The 14,313-nt window shown below is 35.3% G+C and overlaps 1 protein-coding gene across 1 annotated transcript in view; it reads right to left on the bottom strand.

Annotated features, from left to right (window-relative positions):
• Nucleotides 1-14,313, bottom strand: part of TNKS (tankyrase) — a 152,734-nt gene that overhangs the window by 118,947 nt on the left and 19,474 nt on the right. Inside the window, exon 2 of the mRNA XM_061134811.1 lies at nucleotides 12,970-13,194. Within this exon, the coding sequence (XP_060990794.1) occupies nucleotides 12,970-13,194 (225 nt within the window). The remainder of the gene's footprint in view (nucleotides 1-12,969; nucleotides 13,195-14,313) is intronic.

Genomic DNA, 14,313 nt, shown 5'->3' with positions numbered 1-14,313 from the left:
CTTGCGACCCCATGGACTGGAGCCCACCAGGTTCATCTGTCCATAATCTTCTCCAGACAAGAATACTGGAATGGGTTGCCATTCCCTTCTCCAAGGGATCTTCCCAACCCAGGGATCAAACCTGTGTCCCTTGTGTTTCCTGTGTTAGCAAGCAGATCCTTAACCACTGCACCACCTGGGAAACCCAACTACAGTATATCTTATACTGTATAGCAAATGTTAAGCAATGATTTAATTATAAATCTGTTTCTACATATATTAGCAAAAAATTATATTTCTGCAACTCTAAAAACACTATATTTCTATTCTTAGCATAAATTTAACGTAGGTAAATTATTTTAAAATAAATGTTAATAGCTTTAAATACATTCAAAGTTTTTCTACAAAACTATTCTGGAACCAAGATATGTAAGGTCTGATTAGCCAAATCCAAGAAAACTCTTTCTTTGATATAAATATTTATTTTCATTTGCAAAATTTTCATTTTGATCCATCTTTTTCCCAACAGAGTTCTTACCTCCAAAAAAACTAAACATTTAAATTCTTCAAATTTTAGCATTCATTGGTGATAAATACTGGTTCTAAATACCAAATTAAATTTGGGACTCAGAGTGATCAATTCAATTCCCTGTCAACACACTCATGCTAATCAGTTAGTTTCAACATAAGCGAGACTCATCTTGATTTTTGTGTGTGTGTGATGCTCAATGGCTATCTTTTCACTGAACGAGTAGTGACATTCACTGGGTGAAATAAGCTTCTTTCATCTTAATTAATATCCTTTGGAGAAACCTCTGAGAACCTCAAATATAATGCCTGGCTTAAATTGACCTTACTAATAAAGCTCTTCTAAAATGAGATTTAAAAGCAGGTATTCTAGTATACTGTAGTAGGAAATGACAACTCACTCCAGTATTCTTGCCTGGACAACTCCATGGACAGAGGAACCTGGCAGATTACAGCCCATGGGGTCACAAAAAGTCAGACATCACTGAGCAGCTGAGCACATTCTAGTATAATGTACAGAGAACCAAGCAAGCTGGAGAAAAGTTTTGAAGTCATGGTTGCGTGGTCTTAGTTTGGTCTGGTTAGCCATAAATTAAGATGATTAGTAACTTTCCAGGGTCCTAGAGTTACACCGTCCAGTACAGTAGCCACTCACCAAATGCAAGTATTGAGTCTTTGAATTGTGGCCAGTGAGATTGATGATCTGATTTATTGATTATATTTAATTTCAATTAAATATTAAAACTGAAGCATGATTCGACTATTGGAAAATGTTTAATCTGTTTTGAACACCTTGGATATGTGAATCTACCATTTCAACTGTAAACTGAAGCAACTGATGAGGTAGGGTAGGGGCTCTTCCTCGCTCCTTCTGCTGGCTCTTCAGCAGTAGAGCATCCCACAGTGCCTGTGCCGTCATCCGGCCCTTTTCTCTCAGCGTCATCTTTGGCAGCGCATGGTACAAGGACCACAAGGAGCTGGCACACTTCGATTATTCTTCTTTTCACAATCTATGTATGTAACAAACCATCAAAATCTAGAAGTGGCTTGTGGCATCTTTTCTGATCAAATCAGTCAGGCCCTGGCTTTGCCCCTGGACTGTCATGCAACATGAACAATAGGGTGTAGCCCTCGGCACTGTAAGACGTTTAACAGCACCCCTGACCTCTACCCACTAGATGTCAACAGCATTCCCCCATTCTGACAACCAAAACCATCTCTAGACATTGCTAAACATCTCCTCAATGGGCAAAACTATTCCTGGCTGAAACCACTGCTCCTGAGGGTCTTCCGGGCCCACAGCCAATCCCCTTATACACATGCACTTGTGTGAGGTGGAATACATGAAGGTCTAGGCTTCTCTCCTCTCCACGCTTTTACATATTGGGTTACCGCATTAGATTTCATTTGAAGGAAGATTTTTGTGGTTTAATAACTTAATAAGAAAGAAGCAAATAGTAAATTAGTAAAATAGTAACTCATAAATAAGTTTTTAAAAGTAACAGTAAATAGTAGCAAATGGTAAATATAAAAGTGATTTCTAAGGATTCTTCTAATTTTAAGATGCTGTGACCTATGAAAATATTTTTTGGGTACTGACTTCATATTAATAGAGAGGTTTATTTATTACAAGGGAGAAAAACTACTTTAACTGGCTTAAACAACATGAAAATTTATTAAAGAAGAGAGGTATCTCATCAAAAGCAAAGGCAGACACATGTCCCCAAATTTATCCTGTTGCTTCCAATCCCTGTCTTTTGGCTCTGTCGCCATCACCCTCAGATACAGACAATACATATACTTATGCTATCTGAATCTTAATTCCAAATTCTCATTAGAGAGAATTTGCTCCAGCTTGCCTCAAAATCCTGTTTTGGACTTCAAAAGTTTTTCCAGAGAAGAGGAAGAGGCAATAAAAACAATGATGATGGAGAAAGAGGCATTATTAGTTCTAGAATACTTGGGCAGATCTCAATGGGCATCTACAGCAATAAGAGATCTTAATTTTAAAGTATTATATAGAATACATGGTAAATGAGTAGGCTTACAAAAATATGTCTGTATTTTACATATTTCTGCAGTGTTTTAATGTTTATTACAAACGCCACGCAGTGCTAAGTCACTTCAGTCGTGTCCAACTCTTCGTGACGCTATGGATGGTAGCCTGCCAGGCTCCTATGCCCGTGGGATTCTCCAGGCAAGAACACTGAAGTAGGTTGCTATTCCCTTTTCCAGGGGATCTTCTTGACCCAGGAATCGAACCTGTGTCTCTTACATCTCCTGCACTGGCAGGAAGGTTCTTTACCACTAGTACCACCTGGGAAGCCCCAATTATCACAAATATATATTATGTTTATAACGAGAGGGAAATGAGAGAGATACTTCTCGTCAGACAAAAAAGATCTTTATGCACACTGTGTAAATATATTCACCAAAACAATACTTCTCTTAAAGTTGCTGTTTGCGTAATTAATTTGTAACCAATGGAGAAATAAAAATCAGGTAGTTCTTATCAACTGAATAACATTAAATATGGCAGTAGCATTAAGACCAATATAAAATGAATACATTAACTTAGAAACTGTGATAATGCTGAGACTGGAGAATAAGTCTTGAGTAAAACTGTCAAGAAGTAATTTTCTATTATATAAAAGTCCAGATTTTTAACCATACCACCTTTTGTCTTTGCCTTCTGTCCACATATTTGTGATATATTACCTAATTTTACCTCAATGAACTATCTGCCCTATGTGTCTTTAAACTTAGAAAAAAGTGCATTCTAATTTTTTCCTTGTGAGGTACATAGGACTAAATGGATTAAAAATAGGTTTCTATTTAATGAGCCACATAAAGGCAGATAGTTCACTGAGGTAAAATTAAGTTCAAAAAATCAAATTCCCTCCTAAGGCTGCTTCACTCACTAGTGGCAAATCACCACAGTTCAGAGTGGTCCTCTGGAAGCAGACTGAATGGGTTGGAATCCCAGGTCCACCATCTCCCAGTTCTAGGACCCCCGGAAGCAACGTCACCTCTCTGCGGTTCCATTTCCTCATCTGTAAATCAGGAGATAGTAACAGCATCTACTCATGGAGTTACTAGGAGGACAAAACAAATATTTAAGGCACTCTTAGAACAGTGACTAACATATAGTCCACATGTGCATATAAGAATTTTTTAAAGACATTAGGAAACTAATTCAAGAAAATAAAGTGTTACCAAATTTACATAAGAGAGTAGTTCTTTAGAATAAAATTCTGGCATGAAATGTTTTAATAAAAGAATCATCCAATTAAATTTTGCTCCTATAACCCAGTCCTCCTATAAATAGAAAAAACTAAGAATTTTTGAAGAAGCCCGTTTCATCTGGAGTAACTGAGGTAAATATTATTCTGTATGTGTATATAGCAGATTTTTTTTTTTCCATATGTATAATCTTTTAATAATAGACGTAACAGAGTATAATGGTTTCAAGGATGATTGATACTGTCCTGGACTGAAATCCTAGCTCATTCACTGACTAAGCAACTCTGGGCATTTTCTTATTTAATAGTACCTTAACCCATCTATCTCTGTGTCTCTTTGTATATTTTACCCCACTTTATTTATGTATTTATTTATTTTTTCCCCAGTGGGTTTTGTCATACATTGATATGAATCAGCCATAGATTTACACATATTCCTCATCCCGATCCCCCCTCCCCTCTCCCTCTCCACCCGATTCCTCTGGGTCTTCCCAGTGCACCAGGCCTGAGCACTTGTCTCATGCATCCCATCTGGGCTGGTGATCTGTTTCACCACAGATAATATACATGCTGTTCTTTCGAAACATCCCACCCTCACCTTCTCCCACAGAGTTCAAAAGTCTGTTCTGTACTTCTGTGTCTCTTTTTCTGTTTTGCATATAGGGTTATCATTACCATCTTTCTAAATTCCATATATATGTGTTAGTATGCTGTAATGTTCTTTATCTTTCTGGCTTACTTCACTCTGTATAATGGGCTCCAGTTTCATCCATCTCATTAGAACTGGTTCAAATGAATTCTTTTTAACGGCTGAGTAATATTCCATGGTGTATATGTACCACAGCTTCCTTATCCATTCGTCTGCTGATGGGCATCTAGGTTGCTTCCATGTCCTGGCTATTATAAACAGTGCTGCGATGAACATTGGGGTGCACGTGTCTCTTTCAGATATGGTTTTCTCAGTGTGTATGCCCAGGAGTGGGATTGCTGGGTCATATGGCAGTTCTATTTCCAGTTTTTTAAGAAATCTCCACACTGTTTTCCATGGTGGCTGTACTAGTTTGCATTCCCACCAACAGTGTAAGAGGGTTCCCTTTTCTCCACACCCTCTCCAGCATTTATTGCTTGTGGACTTTTGGATAGCAGCCATCCTGACTGGCGTGTAATGGTACCTCATTGTGGTTTTGATTTGCATTTCTCTGATAATGAGTGATGTTGAGCATCTTTTCATGTGTTTGTTAGCCATCTATACAGCAGATTTTAATATCCAATTCAATTATATCCTTTTTGCAATAAGTTAAGGCAGGCCCCAATACATGTGGGAAATCAGTCTTATCTTCTTACACCAACCACAATTTACTTTAAGATAAAGCAGGTAGTAGAATAAATATAAGAGTGATTATGACAAAGCATATCACCTTTCTACCTGGAAACCCTAGAGAATCAAGTATAAAAGAAAGTCCTGTCAAGGAGTCAGGCGAATTTGGGTTTAAGAAGACTGCTCTCTACTTAGCAACTGTCTGGCCTGAGGCAAATAACTTCACCTCTGTCAATTTCAATTTCCTCTTTCATAAAACACTACCTTCCACCAAGGATTGCTGCCATAATTGAGACTATATATAAGCTTTATATAAGACTATATATAGTCTCAATTATAAACCTTATATATAGTCTCAATTATGACAGCAATATATATATATATAAACCTAGCTTGGTTCTTAGCACATAATAGGAACTCAATAAAAACCCTGTCCCTTCAATCAGTTTTTCATCTGCTTTCAAAAACAGAACCACAAACATAGAAGGTGCTAAAAAAAAAAAAAAAAAAAAAGTTGATTAAAATAAAGGCAAACTGGTAATAGCCCTAGGAACAATGAATCTGTGCCCAAGTATTGTTTTATGCTTGCCTGTACTTAGGAGAAGATTACTTTTTCTAATACTTGACTAGATTCAGCTAGATAAAAAATTAATTAAGGGACAAAGCAGACATTTCAGTCTGACCAAATAAGTTTATAACATGGGTGCTCAGTCGTGTCCAACTCTTTGAGACCCCCTAAACCGCAGACCGCCAGGGACTGAACCTGTGTGTCCCGCCTGCATTGGCAGGTGGATTCTTAACCACTGCGCCACCTGGGAAGCCCTCAAGTTTATAACAGGATGACAGAAGCCTTACCGTTCTAGGGACAGCAACCACATGCATGAGCTGCTTTCCAATCTGTCTCTAAGAGAAGTTTCAGATACATGGTTTTCTGAATGCATCCCTAAATTGTCAAGGGCCGAGTAAGGCCTCAAGGACTTACTAGTATTTCCAAGGAAATTCCTCATTACTATAAAATATTAAGACCAATTCAGTATTAGTGCTACTAGACACAAGGTTTAAAGTCACATGTTTTAAAATCTTTCCACAAAGAACACAGGGTTGAGCCGATGTTGTAATATTCTGATTCTGCTTTGAATTTCAGTTTCTTCAATAATATCACAACTTTATTATTTTCCTATGTCTCTAAGAATTCAAATGACTGCAACTTCAATACACTGTTGTACTTTCAATCTGAAGGAGGAAAAGACATAACTGTTAAGTTTTCATTCTTTGGGAAATAAATAATTTTTTAATGCAACTTATTTTGTATTAGATTCAATAAATTATCCTATGAGTGATACTCTTAACAACAGTACTCAGTCACACTTTTCCCACCTTAGCTCCTTTAGCCCACATTCAGGAGGAAAAGAATGCCTTTTTATTTTATCCGAGTTTTTCCTTTGCTCTTTCCCTTCTCTCATTCCGAGGGGGTTGCAATTTTCAGAAACAGTCAATTATGATGCCCTCTAACAGCATGAAGAACTACTTCCTCATAATTAATTTGCCTTTAAAAAATTATCATTGTTCACACTTCTTTACAACTGTCAAGCTTTCATAGACTTTTTATTCAGTCACAGCAAATCACTAGATCATACAACTGCTACCGAAATATTTGCGGGGAAAGGTTTAAGTTACAATAATTTTCTATTATCCTATCTGCAATGTCTCTGCTAAGTTAAAAGACCAAAATTGCAATTTTAAAAAAATTTCAAGTTTCATCAAATCATAATTCAAGTTCACACAGTTACAATAAATCTGAAACAAAAGACATCAATGAGTTCAGTGACATCAACAAAGGGCCACGTATCTCTCATTAAAGTTTTACCGACGGTCAGAATACAAAAATGATCTCTGAGGACATCTTATGCCGCCACCCAAGGGAGAAAGAGAGCCGAAGGGAACAAGCACTTGCTGAGGCTTCACCTGCTTTATTACTTCAGTTAACTTCCCATAACAACCAGGGCAGCAGGTCTGATGCCCGCCTTATAAATGAGAAATTGAGGCTCAATGCAATTAAGCTGTTTGTGGTAAAAGAGAATTCATACTTAATTCTAAAGCCAAGCATTTAATTTCTGCCATATCATTCTACACAAGTACAAGACAAGATCACACCAGAACTGTAACTCAAGCTTTCTTTCCTTTATTTGACTTCTAATGGGGGCATCTATGCAATTGTCCTAAATACCTTCCTCCAATGACCAATGCCCTTGTCCTAATCCCATCAACATGCAACCACAACTCTGCAAGAACACCAGGACACCAGGGTTTCACTTCAGAAGACCCACTAGAATACTTCTTGCTCTTGTTCCCTTCATTCTTACATTCAAGTAAATTCTTTTAAAAGATCAACACTCAAAATGGTGCCCCCAAAGGCAAAATAAAATATACACTCCCTATCTCTAACCATGATTATTTATAACCACAGCAAATATAGAAAATTTCAGGCTTGACATAAAATAAAAATATTTGGACACACTGTGGCATTTCTTAATGTCTTATTTGGACTGTCATACCTGAGGACAGACTATCAAGCAACTCACAATAAAGTGACATTCTTAATCCCAGATTCTGTTTACAGATGAAAAGTCTAACACCCACTCCATTTAAAAAAAACAGAATTAGCAGATTTAAATAACTGAACAAGTAAACAATTTTTTAAAGCCCTGAGACTGCAATTATTATACTTAACATCTAGTTTCGTCAGTGACAAAGAGAAGTGAGAAGGACTCCACAAATCTTTATCTTCAATTTGGGCCTCTGAAATCTGTTACCAGGGAACTGTACAAAGCAAGGATACAATTTCTTAAATAATATCACAACTACAACTATTACACACATTTCAGATAATATGGTGATCATGTAGAGAGAGCCAAATGGTTACATGAACCATTTGTCTCAAATACCACTTTCATACAACCCCAAGCTTAAGCCATGCATTTCAATGAACTCCATAGATTATCTGAATGACCATTTTTAATCTAAAAGTAAATGCAAGTATATAATTAATTTCCTTAACAGACAGTCTTGAGCATTAAGTAAAGCATTATCTCACTTTAAAAAACGTATGAGGTCTTTTTAGGTCATTCTTTTGTTCTGTTATTGACCTTTTCCCCTCTAATTTAAGAATCTTTGATGTATTTCTTAAATGAGAATGAAGGCATTCATTCTGGAAACTAATAAAATACAATGAACAAATAAACTCTCTATATAAATATATATATTTAACATTATTAACCAGAATGCCTACTAAAGTAGTCCCAAATTTTATCAGGTAAATGCAAAACCACTAACCTTCTTGAATGCAGCTGAAATCAGTGGGCAAGTCATCAACATAATGGTGCTCAGTGTCAGCAGGGATTATTTCAGAAGGGAAAAATTACCATCATTTTTGGCTCTTCTCCTTTTGAAGGATACAAGTATGGAATTTTGCCAATTTTTTACTTTTACAAAAATGCTACATTGAGACTTGTTTAAAAGATCCCAATTCAGTTTTTATATGGAAAATGGATGTTAAAAATGCCAAAGGGAGGTACTCTGGCAGGAAGAGGCAAGAGACAAAATAAGGAAACAAAGGCAAACGAATCAAATTCTCAAGACTTCACTGAATTTTCAATGAATTTTTGCAAGGAGTAAGAAAGGTGTGGGAAATGACTTTTGTTAACCTAGCTCATTTATAGATGACATATGGATAAATAAAGTGACAAGCTAAATCCAGAGCCCTAATCAAGTTCTCCAGCAAGTATATCTCTTTGATTCTTATTAAGAAGCTTTAGCTTTCCAGTAGTTTCCTAAAAGTAATTAGGATTTACATATGTGATTAATGAAAATGACATTCTCTATGGTACTATTTATAAAATAGTGAAAAATAAGAAATCTTCTAAATGGCCTAATAGGGGTGAATGATTTAAAAAGTAGTTATTTCTATATAATTCTTGACAGCCTTTAAAAGTGAGGTTAGATAAAAAAAAATTCACTGATAATGAAATACGGTCATAACACAAAGTGAAAAAATAAGAAAATGGCACGTGTGGAATGATCTCATTAAAGGACTACCGTACACAGGTACAGACTCTAACAGCTCTATCTGACAGAACTTTGTACAATGATGGAGATTTCAATATTCACACACTGATACAGTAACCAATAGACAGAAATGGTTATTAAGCACTTGAAATGTGGCTAGTGCAACTGAAGAATTAAATTTAAAATTTTTTACATTTTAACCAGGTTTCATTTATTGGCTACAATATCAGACAGCATAAAGCTAGATGGACAGAAAATGAGGTGTGCCAGTTAATATCACTGTACTTGCTAATAAACCCAGGAAGCTGTTCATCTTCAATATACTATATTTGAATTAACAAAAGACAAGAAATGCATCAGAAGTGGTCCCATTCTTCCCTCCTCAGCTCCCAATCCCACGTCACTCTCAAGTTCCAGGACTTTTTAATGAAAGGACTGTGGAAGTGATTAGGTAATTTAGTAAAGGGGTATATGATTTGAAGAGAAACATGAGTATGTAGAATGGATAATTTAAACTAGAGTCTGAACAAGGAAAGTAAATATATCTTTCTAGATAGAAGACACAGAAAATAGACATCATTCCTGGAAATCATGAAAGCAAGATTACTTTAGGAGTGAGTTATAATAATAAAGACTTAATTTAAGCTTAAGCTTTAGTAAATAGATTAAGTTTTTTTTAAAGCAAGGTAAAGAGTGCCACTTTAAATTTGTTAAGTATTTGATGATCTAAAAAACTAAACTAATAATAAAGATGAGTGTTTGGCACATTTAAAGAATCAAATTAATTTTTTAGGCTTAAAATACACTCTTAAATAAATCCCATTAAGCAGAGAGAACTTTTCATTCTCAGTCAAGAAAACATTTTTTATTATAATAACTTTATATCGGCTCTAGAGATTGTGGCAAAGAAACAGCTTTCTCCTTTCTTTACTAGTAAAATGGTAGGAAATTTGAATCATCCATTTCATGCATAGGATACAAACATTAGTGAAGAACTTTGGTTAAGTACTTTGAGTTGCCTTCAAAGGAAAACAGTGAATTATATATCATCTAACAACAGCAATTTTTTGGTAGATTTATCAGCATCACCTTTTTCTTTCTTTTCCCTCCCTATCTCAACTCTTCAATTCATGACAGAACTCATGGGTTTAATCTACAAGTACCAACAAAAAATGTTTGACAGTCCATTCATTATAGACAGTCCATAACCAGAACTCAATGCATGCTCAGGACCAACATTCAACAACCCATCCTTAATGAAGAATAACAATGATTTAACAAACAGTCGATTACCTAAACATAGTTTATATCTGACTATAAAATGTTTTATATCTGTATATAAATATAGGAGTATCTGTATTACCCAGCAATCACACTCTAAAGCATTTATCTCAGAGAAAACTCTTATCTCTACATAAAAATTTGTACACAAATGTTCACAGGAGCTTTATTTGTAACAGCCAAGAAGTGGAAACAACCAAAACATTCTTCAGTTGTGAATGCTAAACTACAGTACATCAAAACCATGGCATAATAATCAGCAATTTTAAAAAAGATCTGGAAGGCAAATAAGAAAAAAAAGCCAATCTCAAAAAAATTACATATTGTATGATTCTGCTTATAGCATTCTCAAAATGACAAATTATACAGATGAACATGTTATTGGTTGCTAAGGGTTAAGGATCTGGGATGGGGAGAAGATCATTATAGAAGTAGGCTATAAGTAGGCTTCCCTGGTGGTTCAGATGGTAAAGAATCTGCCTGAAATGTGGGTTCAATCCCCACGTCAGGAAGATCCCCTGGAGAAGGGAACAGCAACCCACGCCAGTATTCTTGCCTGGAGAATCCCATGGACGGAGGAGCCTAGCAGGCTACAGTCCATGGGGTCACAAAGGACTGGACACGACTAAGTGACTAACACTTTCACTTTCTTTCATAAATAAACTGAATGAGGGGGAGCTTCCAATAATATGTTCTGTATCTTGACTGCAGTTACATGAATCTGAACATGTGATTAAATGGCACAGAACTCTACACGTTGTACCAACACTAATTTCCTATTTTTGATACTGTATTATGATGCAGTAAGATGTAACCAAAGGGTGAAACTAGGAGAAGGATACATGGACCTTCTTGTACTATTTTTGGACCTTTCTATGAATCTATAATTATTTCAGAACAAAAAGTTAAAAATACATAATAAGTGCCTCTTATTATGTAAAGGGTTCTAAAGAGTCAAATATAATAAAGCAGTATGATTTTTTAAGATCTGTGGTTTACTGGTAAGTACAATCTCGCAAAGAAACATAAAAGGAAATTTTCTTAAAAGCAGCAACAGAATGAAAAATTCAAGAGGTACAGGTGGGAAAATAGAACACTTCAGCCTAAAAGAGATAATACATTAAAAGGTGAAAATTGTGTAAAATTCTATAACTAACAACAGAAAAGTCCAATGGATGTGACAAAGTGAAGCAAGAAAGAATGAGAGGAGGGAAGTTGAAGGTCTAGAAGATTTGGTAAGAGTACACGTCAAATTCAATAACAGTTATCACATAGTAACTTGTCACAAATAAGAGATTTAGTAATCAGAGAATGTGTGGTAAACTCAAGCTTTTCGGATTACTTTTATGAATGACTTAGTCTAGGACATGGCTGTTCTATGAGAGACTTAGGAGGAAATGGGAGAATCAAGTGAAAGTGGAAGATGTCAAACATCAAAAAGGACAGGGTATTCAAGGGTCATGTTGAAATGACCTTGAATTTCATTTGGTAAAACTGGCTAGTGAAGTGATAAAGGATAATGACAGAGAATAGGATAAAGAAGTTTTGTCAGACAATGCAATAATTTGAGGAAAACTAAAAATTGCATTTGAAGCTGGAATAGATGGCTATGAAGTGGGAGACAATCTTAATAATGGCACCACCTCTGTATCTTTAAATGTGACATATTTATTTGAGTTTTATCAGAAAAATAGCCAATTATACTGAAATGGGTGCCATTCAAGAAGATAATTTGTAAATCAACCTGCCAAAGGCTAAACAAATATCCATCATCTTGGGTTTCAAGAAAGAGATGATACACTCAGGAGAAACTAGGCTTGTTCTCTAAAAGCCTGTTTTAGATTTCAAAATGAAAGATTTTACACAATAAAGTCTAAAATAGATGCCTATTTAGATATACATATAAAGGAGGAAGAAATGCTGATTGAATACAATTTCATATAATCGCAATACGTAAAAATCATTGAAAAGTTCAATTTTGTTTGAAATTGCTTTTTCTCTAGACTCTGTTGAAAATATTAAGCCTTAAACTGTTGTATTCGAATCACTCAAAGCTTTTCCGGGGCTAATAAAATAGCTAGTGTTCAATTTTAGTAACATAAAGAAAAAGGTTTTGCCTTAGTACTAGATGACTTTCCTTGAATTAATCTGAACATCCAAATATGTCATCCAATTCAGTAAGAACTTGTACTTTAGAGTGGTTCTCATTGATGCTAGGATAGGAAACTTTTAGACTTTAAAAGACTATAAATTAACTAAATTTGATAATAGTAATCCATCAAAATTAAGTTCCACACCAGCTGGCATTTGCCTTACATCTGGAGAGTTAATATTGTGAATCTTGTTCCTAACCAACTTTAGATTTCCATCTCTCTACTTCCCCTTTGATGGAAAAGAATTGCTTATAAGCAGTAACAAACTGTTCTTTATTCTGAGGAAACATTATTTCCACTACAATAAAAAACAAGGAAGGGTAAACCTTTATTTTAAATGTTATTTACATTTAGACATCATCAAATAATACTTACAATTTAGACATCATCAAATAATACTTACCAATACATACATCGATCTTTCCTTTTATAGCAGCTTCATGCAGAGGGGTATAGTTCCAGTTATCCCTGGCATTTGGATCAGCTCCTTGGCACAGTAACAGACTCACAACCTCAGCATGGCCAAAAGAACACGCATTATGAAGTGGAATGAGACCGCCATCATCACGAGCATGGACATTAGCACCCATTTGTAGTAAGTGTTCTACCACGTCCTTTCTTCCAAAACCTAAAAGGAAATAGGGAAAATATTTTATATTGTAAATCAGTTTTGTAAAAAGAACCATTAGAATTTCTTTAACAATAATATCAACAAATATGAACTGAAGTACTATGGTCTACAGCAAAAAGGTTAAAAAAAAAAAAAAGATGCCATTCAAATAGATTCTCTCATCTCATAGAACTGAGAACTAAGGAAGTTCTTCCTTTAGTTTGGGTAATTCCTTCCAAAAACATTTCTTCAACACCTATTACATGCTAGAAATGCAGGATGAATGAGGCAAAATTCCTGTCCAAGGCATTCACTTTCCTCTCAAAATCAGATGCATAAAATCCATTTCTATATTTTTAAATACCAATGAAAATCAAATCTAAGAGAAAGCACAGCACTTAACATTACACTAGGGAAATTAGAGAATATACGAATATCAGAAATACATGGTGATAGTTTGGCTACAAGATATTTGAAAAGGAAGAGCTAAAGATAATGCCATAATATCTACTCTTGGGACGGGTACCCAAACTAAATGAATGTGTAGTTACAATTCAAAGTTGGATTTACTGAGTTTGACGGAATTTTATGACGAACAAGTGAGAACAGAGGCTTTTGGAAATACAGAACCAGAACACTGGTGAAAAGCATCCCAATTTTCAGACAGAAAAATAGTGTTAGTGGAGGGTGTTGTTAGAAGAGCCAGAAAAACAGCTAAAGCACTGTACAGACTAGGCAAACACTGAGCATGGTAAGAAATACCAAGAAAACACATTATGGATGTTAAAGGGCAACAACATTATGCCAAGTCCAGCATGATGAGAATTTAGTGAGATAATGGAAAATGGAAAAAAGAGCCATTTTGACAATTTGAAGGTCATCATAGTACTGTGATGAAATTTTAAACTACACTGCAATGGGTTAAAAAAAAAGATTACTGAAAATATTAGCATTTTTATCTTTACCAGCTTAATACTTTTATTAATGATCTTTCCTTTGCTACTTTAAATTTTATTAGGACTTGCCGGCTAGATATCACTGCCTCCATGCTATTACTTACCATGTAATGTTGTTAGAAAATGACATTTTAACACTGGAAAGCAGTAATGGTCATATCTTCTTTCATTTCATGCATAT

Source organism: Dama dama, chromosome 32 (assembly GCF_033118175.1).
Source record: "Dama dama isolate Ldn47 chromosome 32, ASM3311817v1, whole genome shotgun sequence".
Taxonomy (NCBI): Eukaryota; Metazoa; Chordata; class Mammalia; order Artiodactyla; family Cervidae; genus Dama; species Dama dama.
Note: the sequence above shows the minus strand (reverse complement) of the source record. Positions and strands in the feature narration are given on the sequence as shown.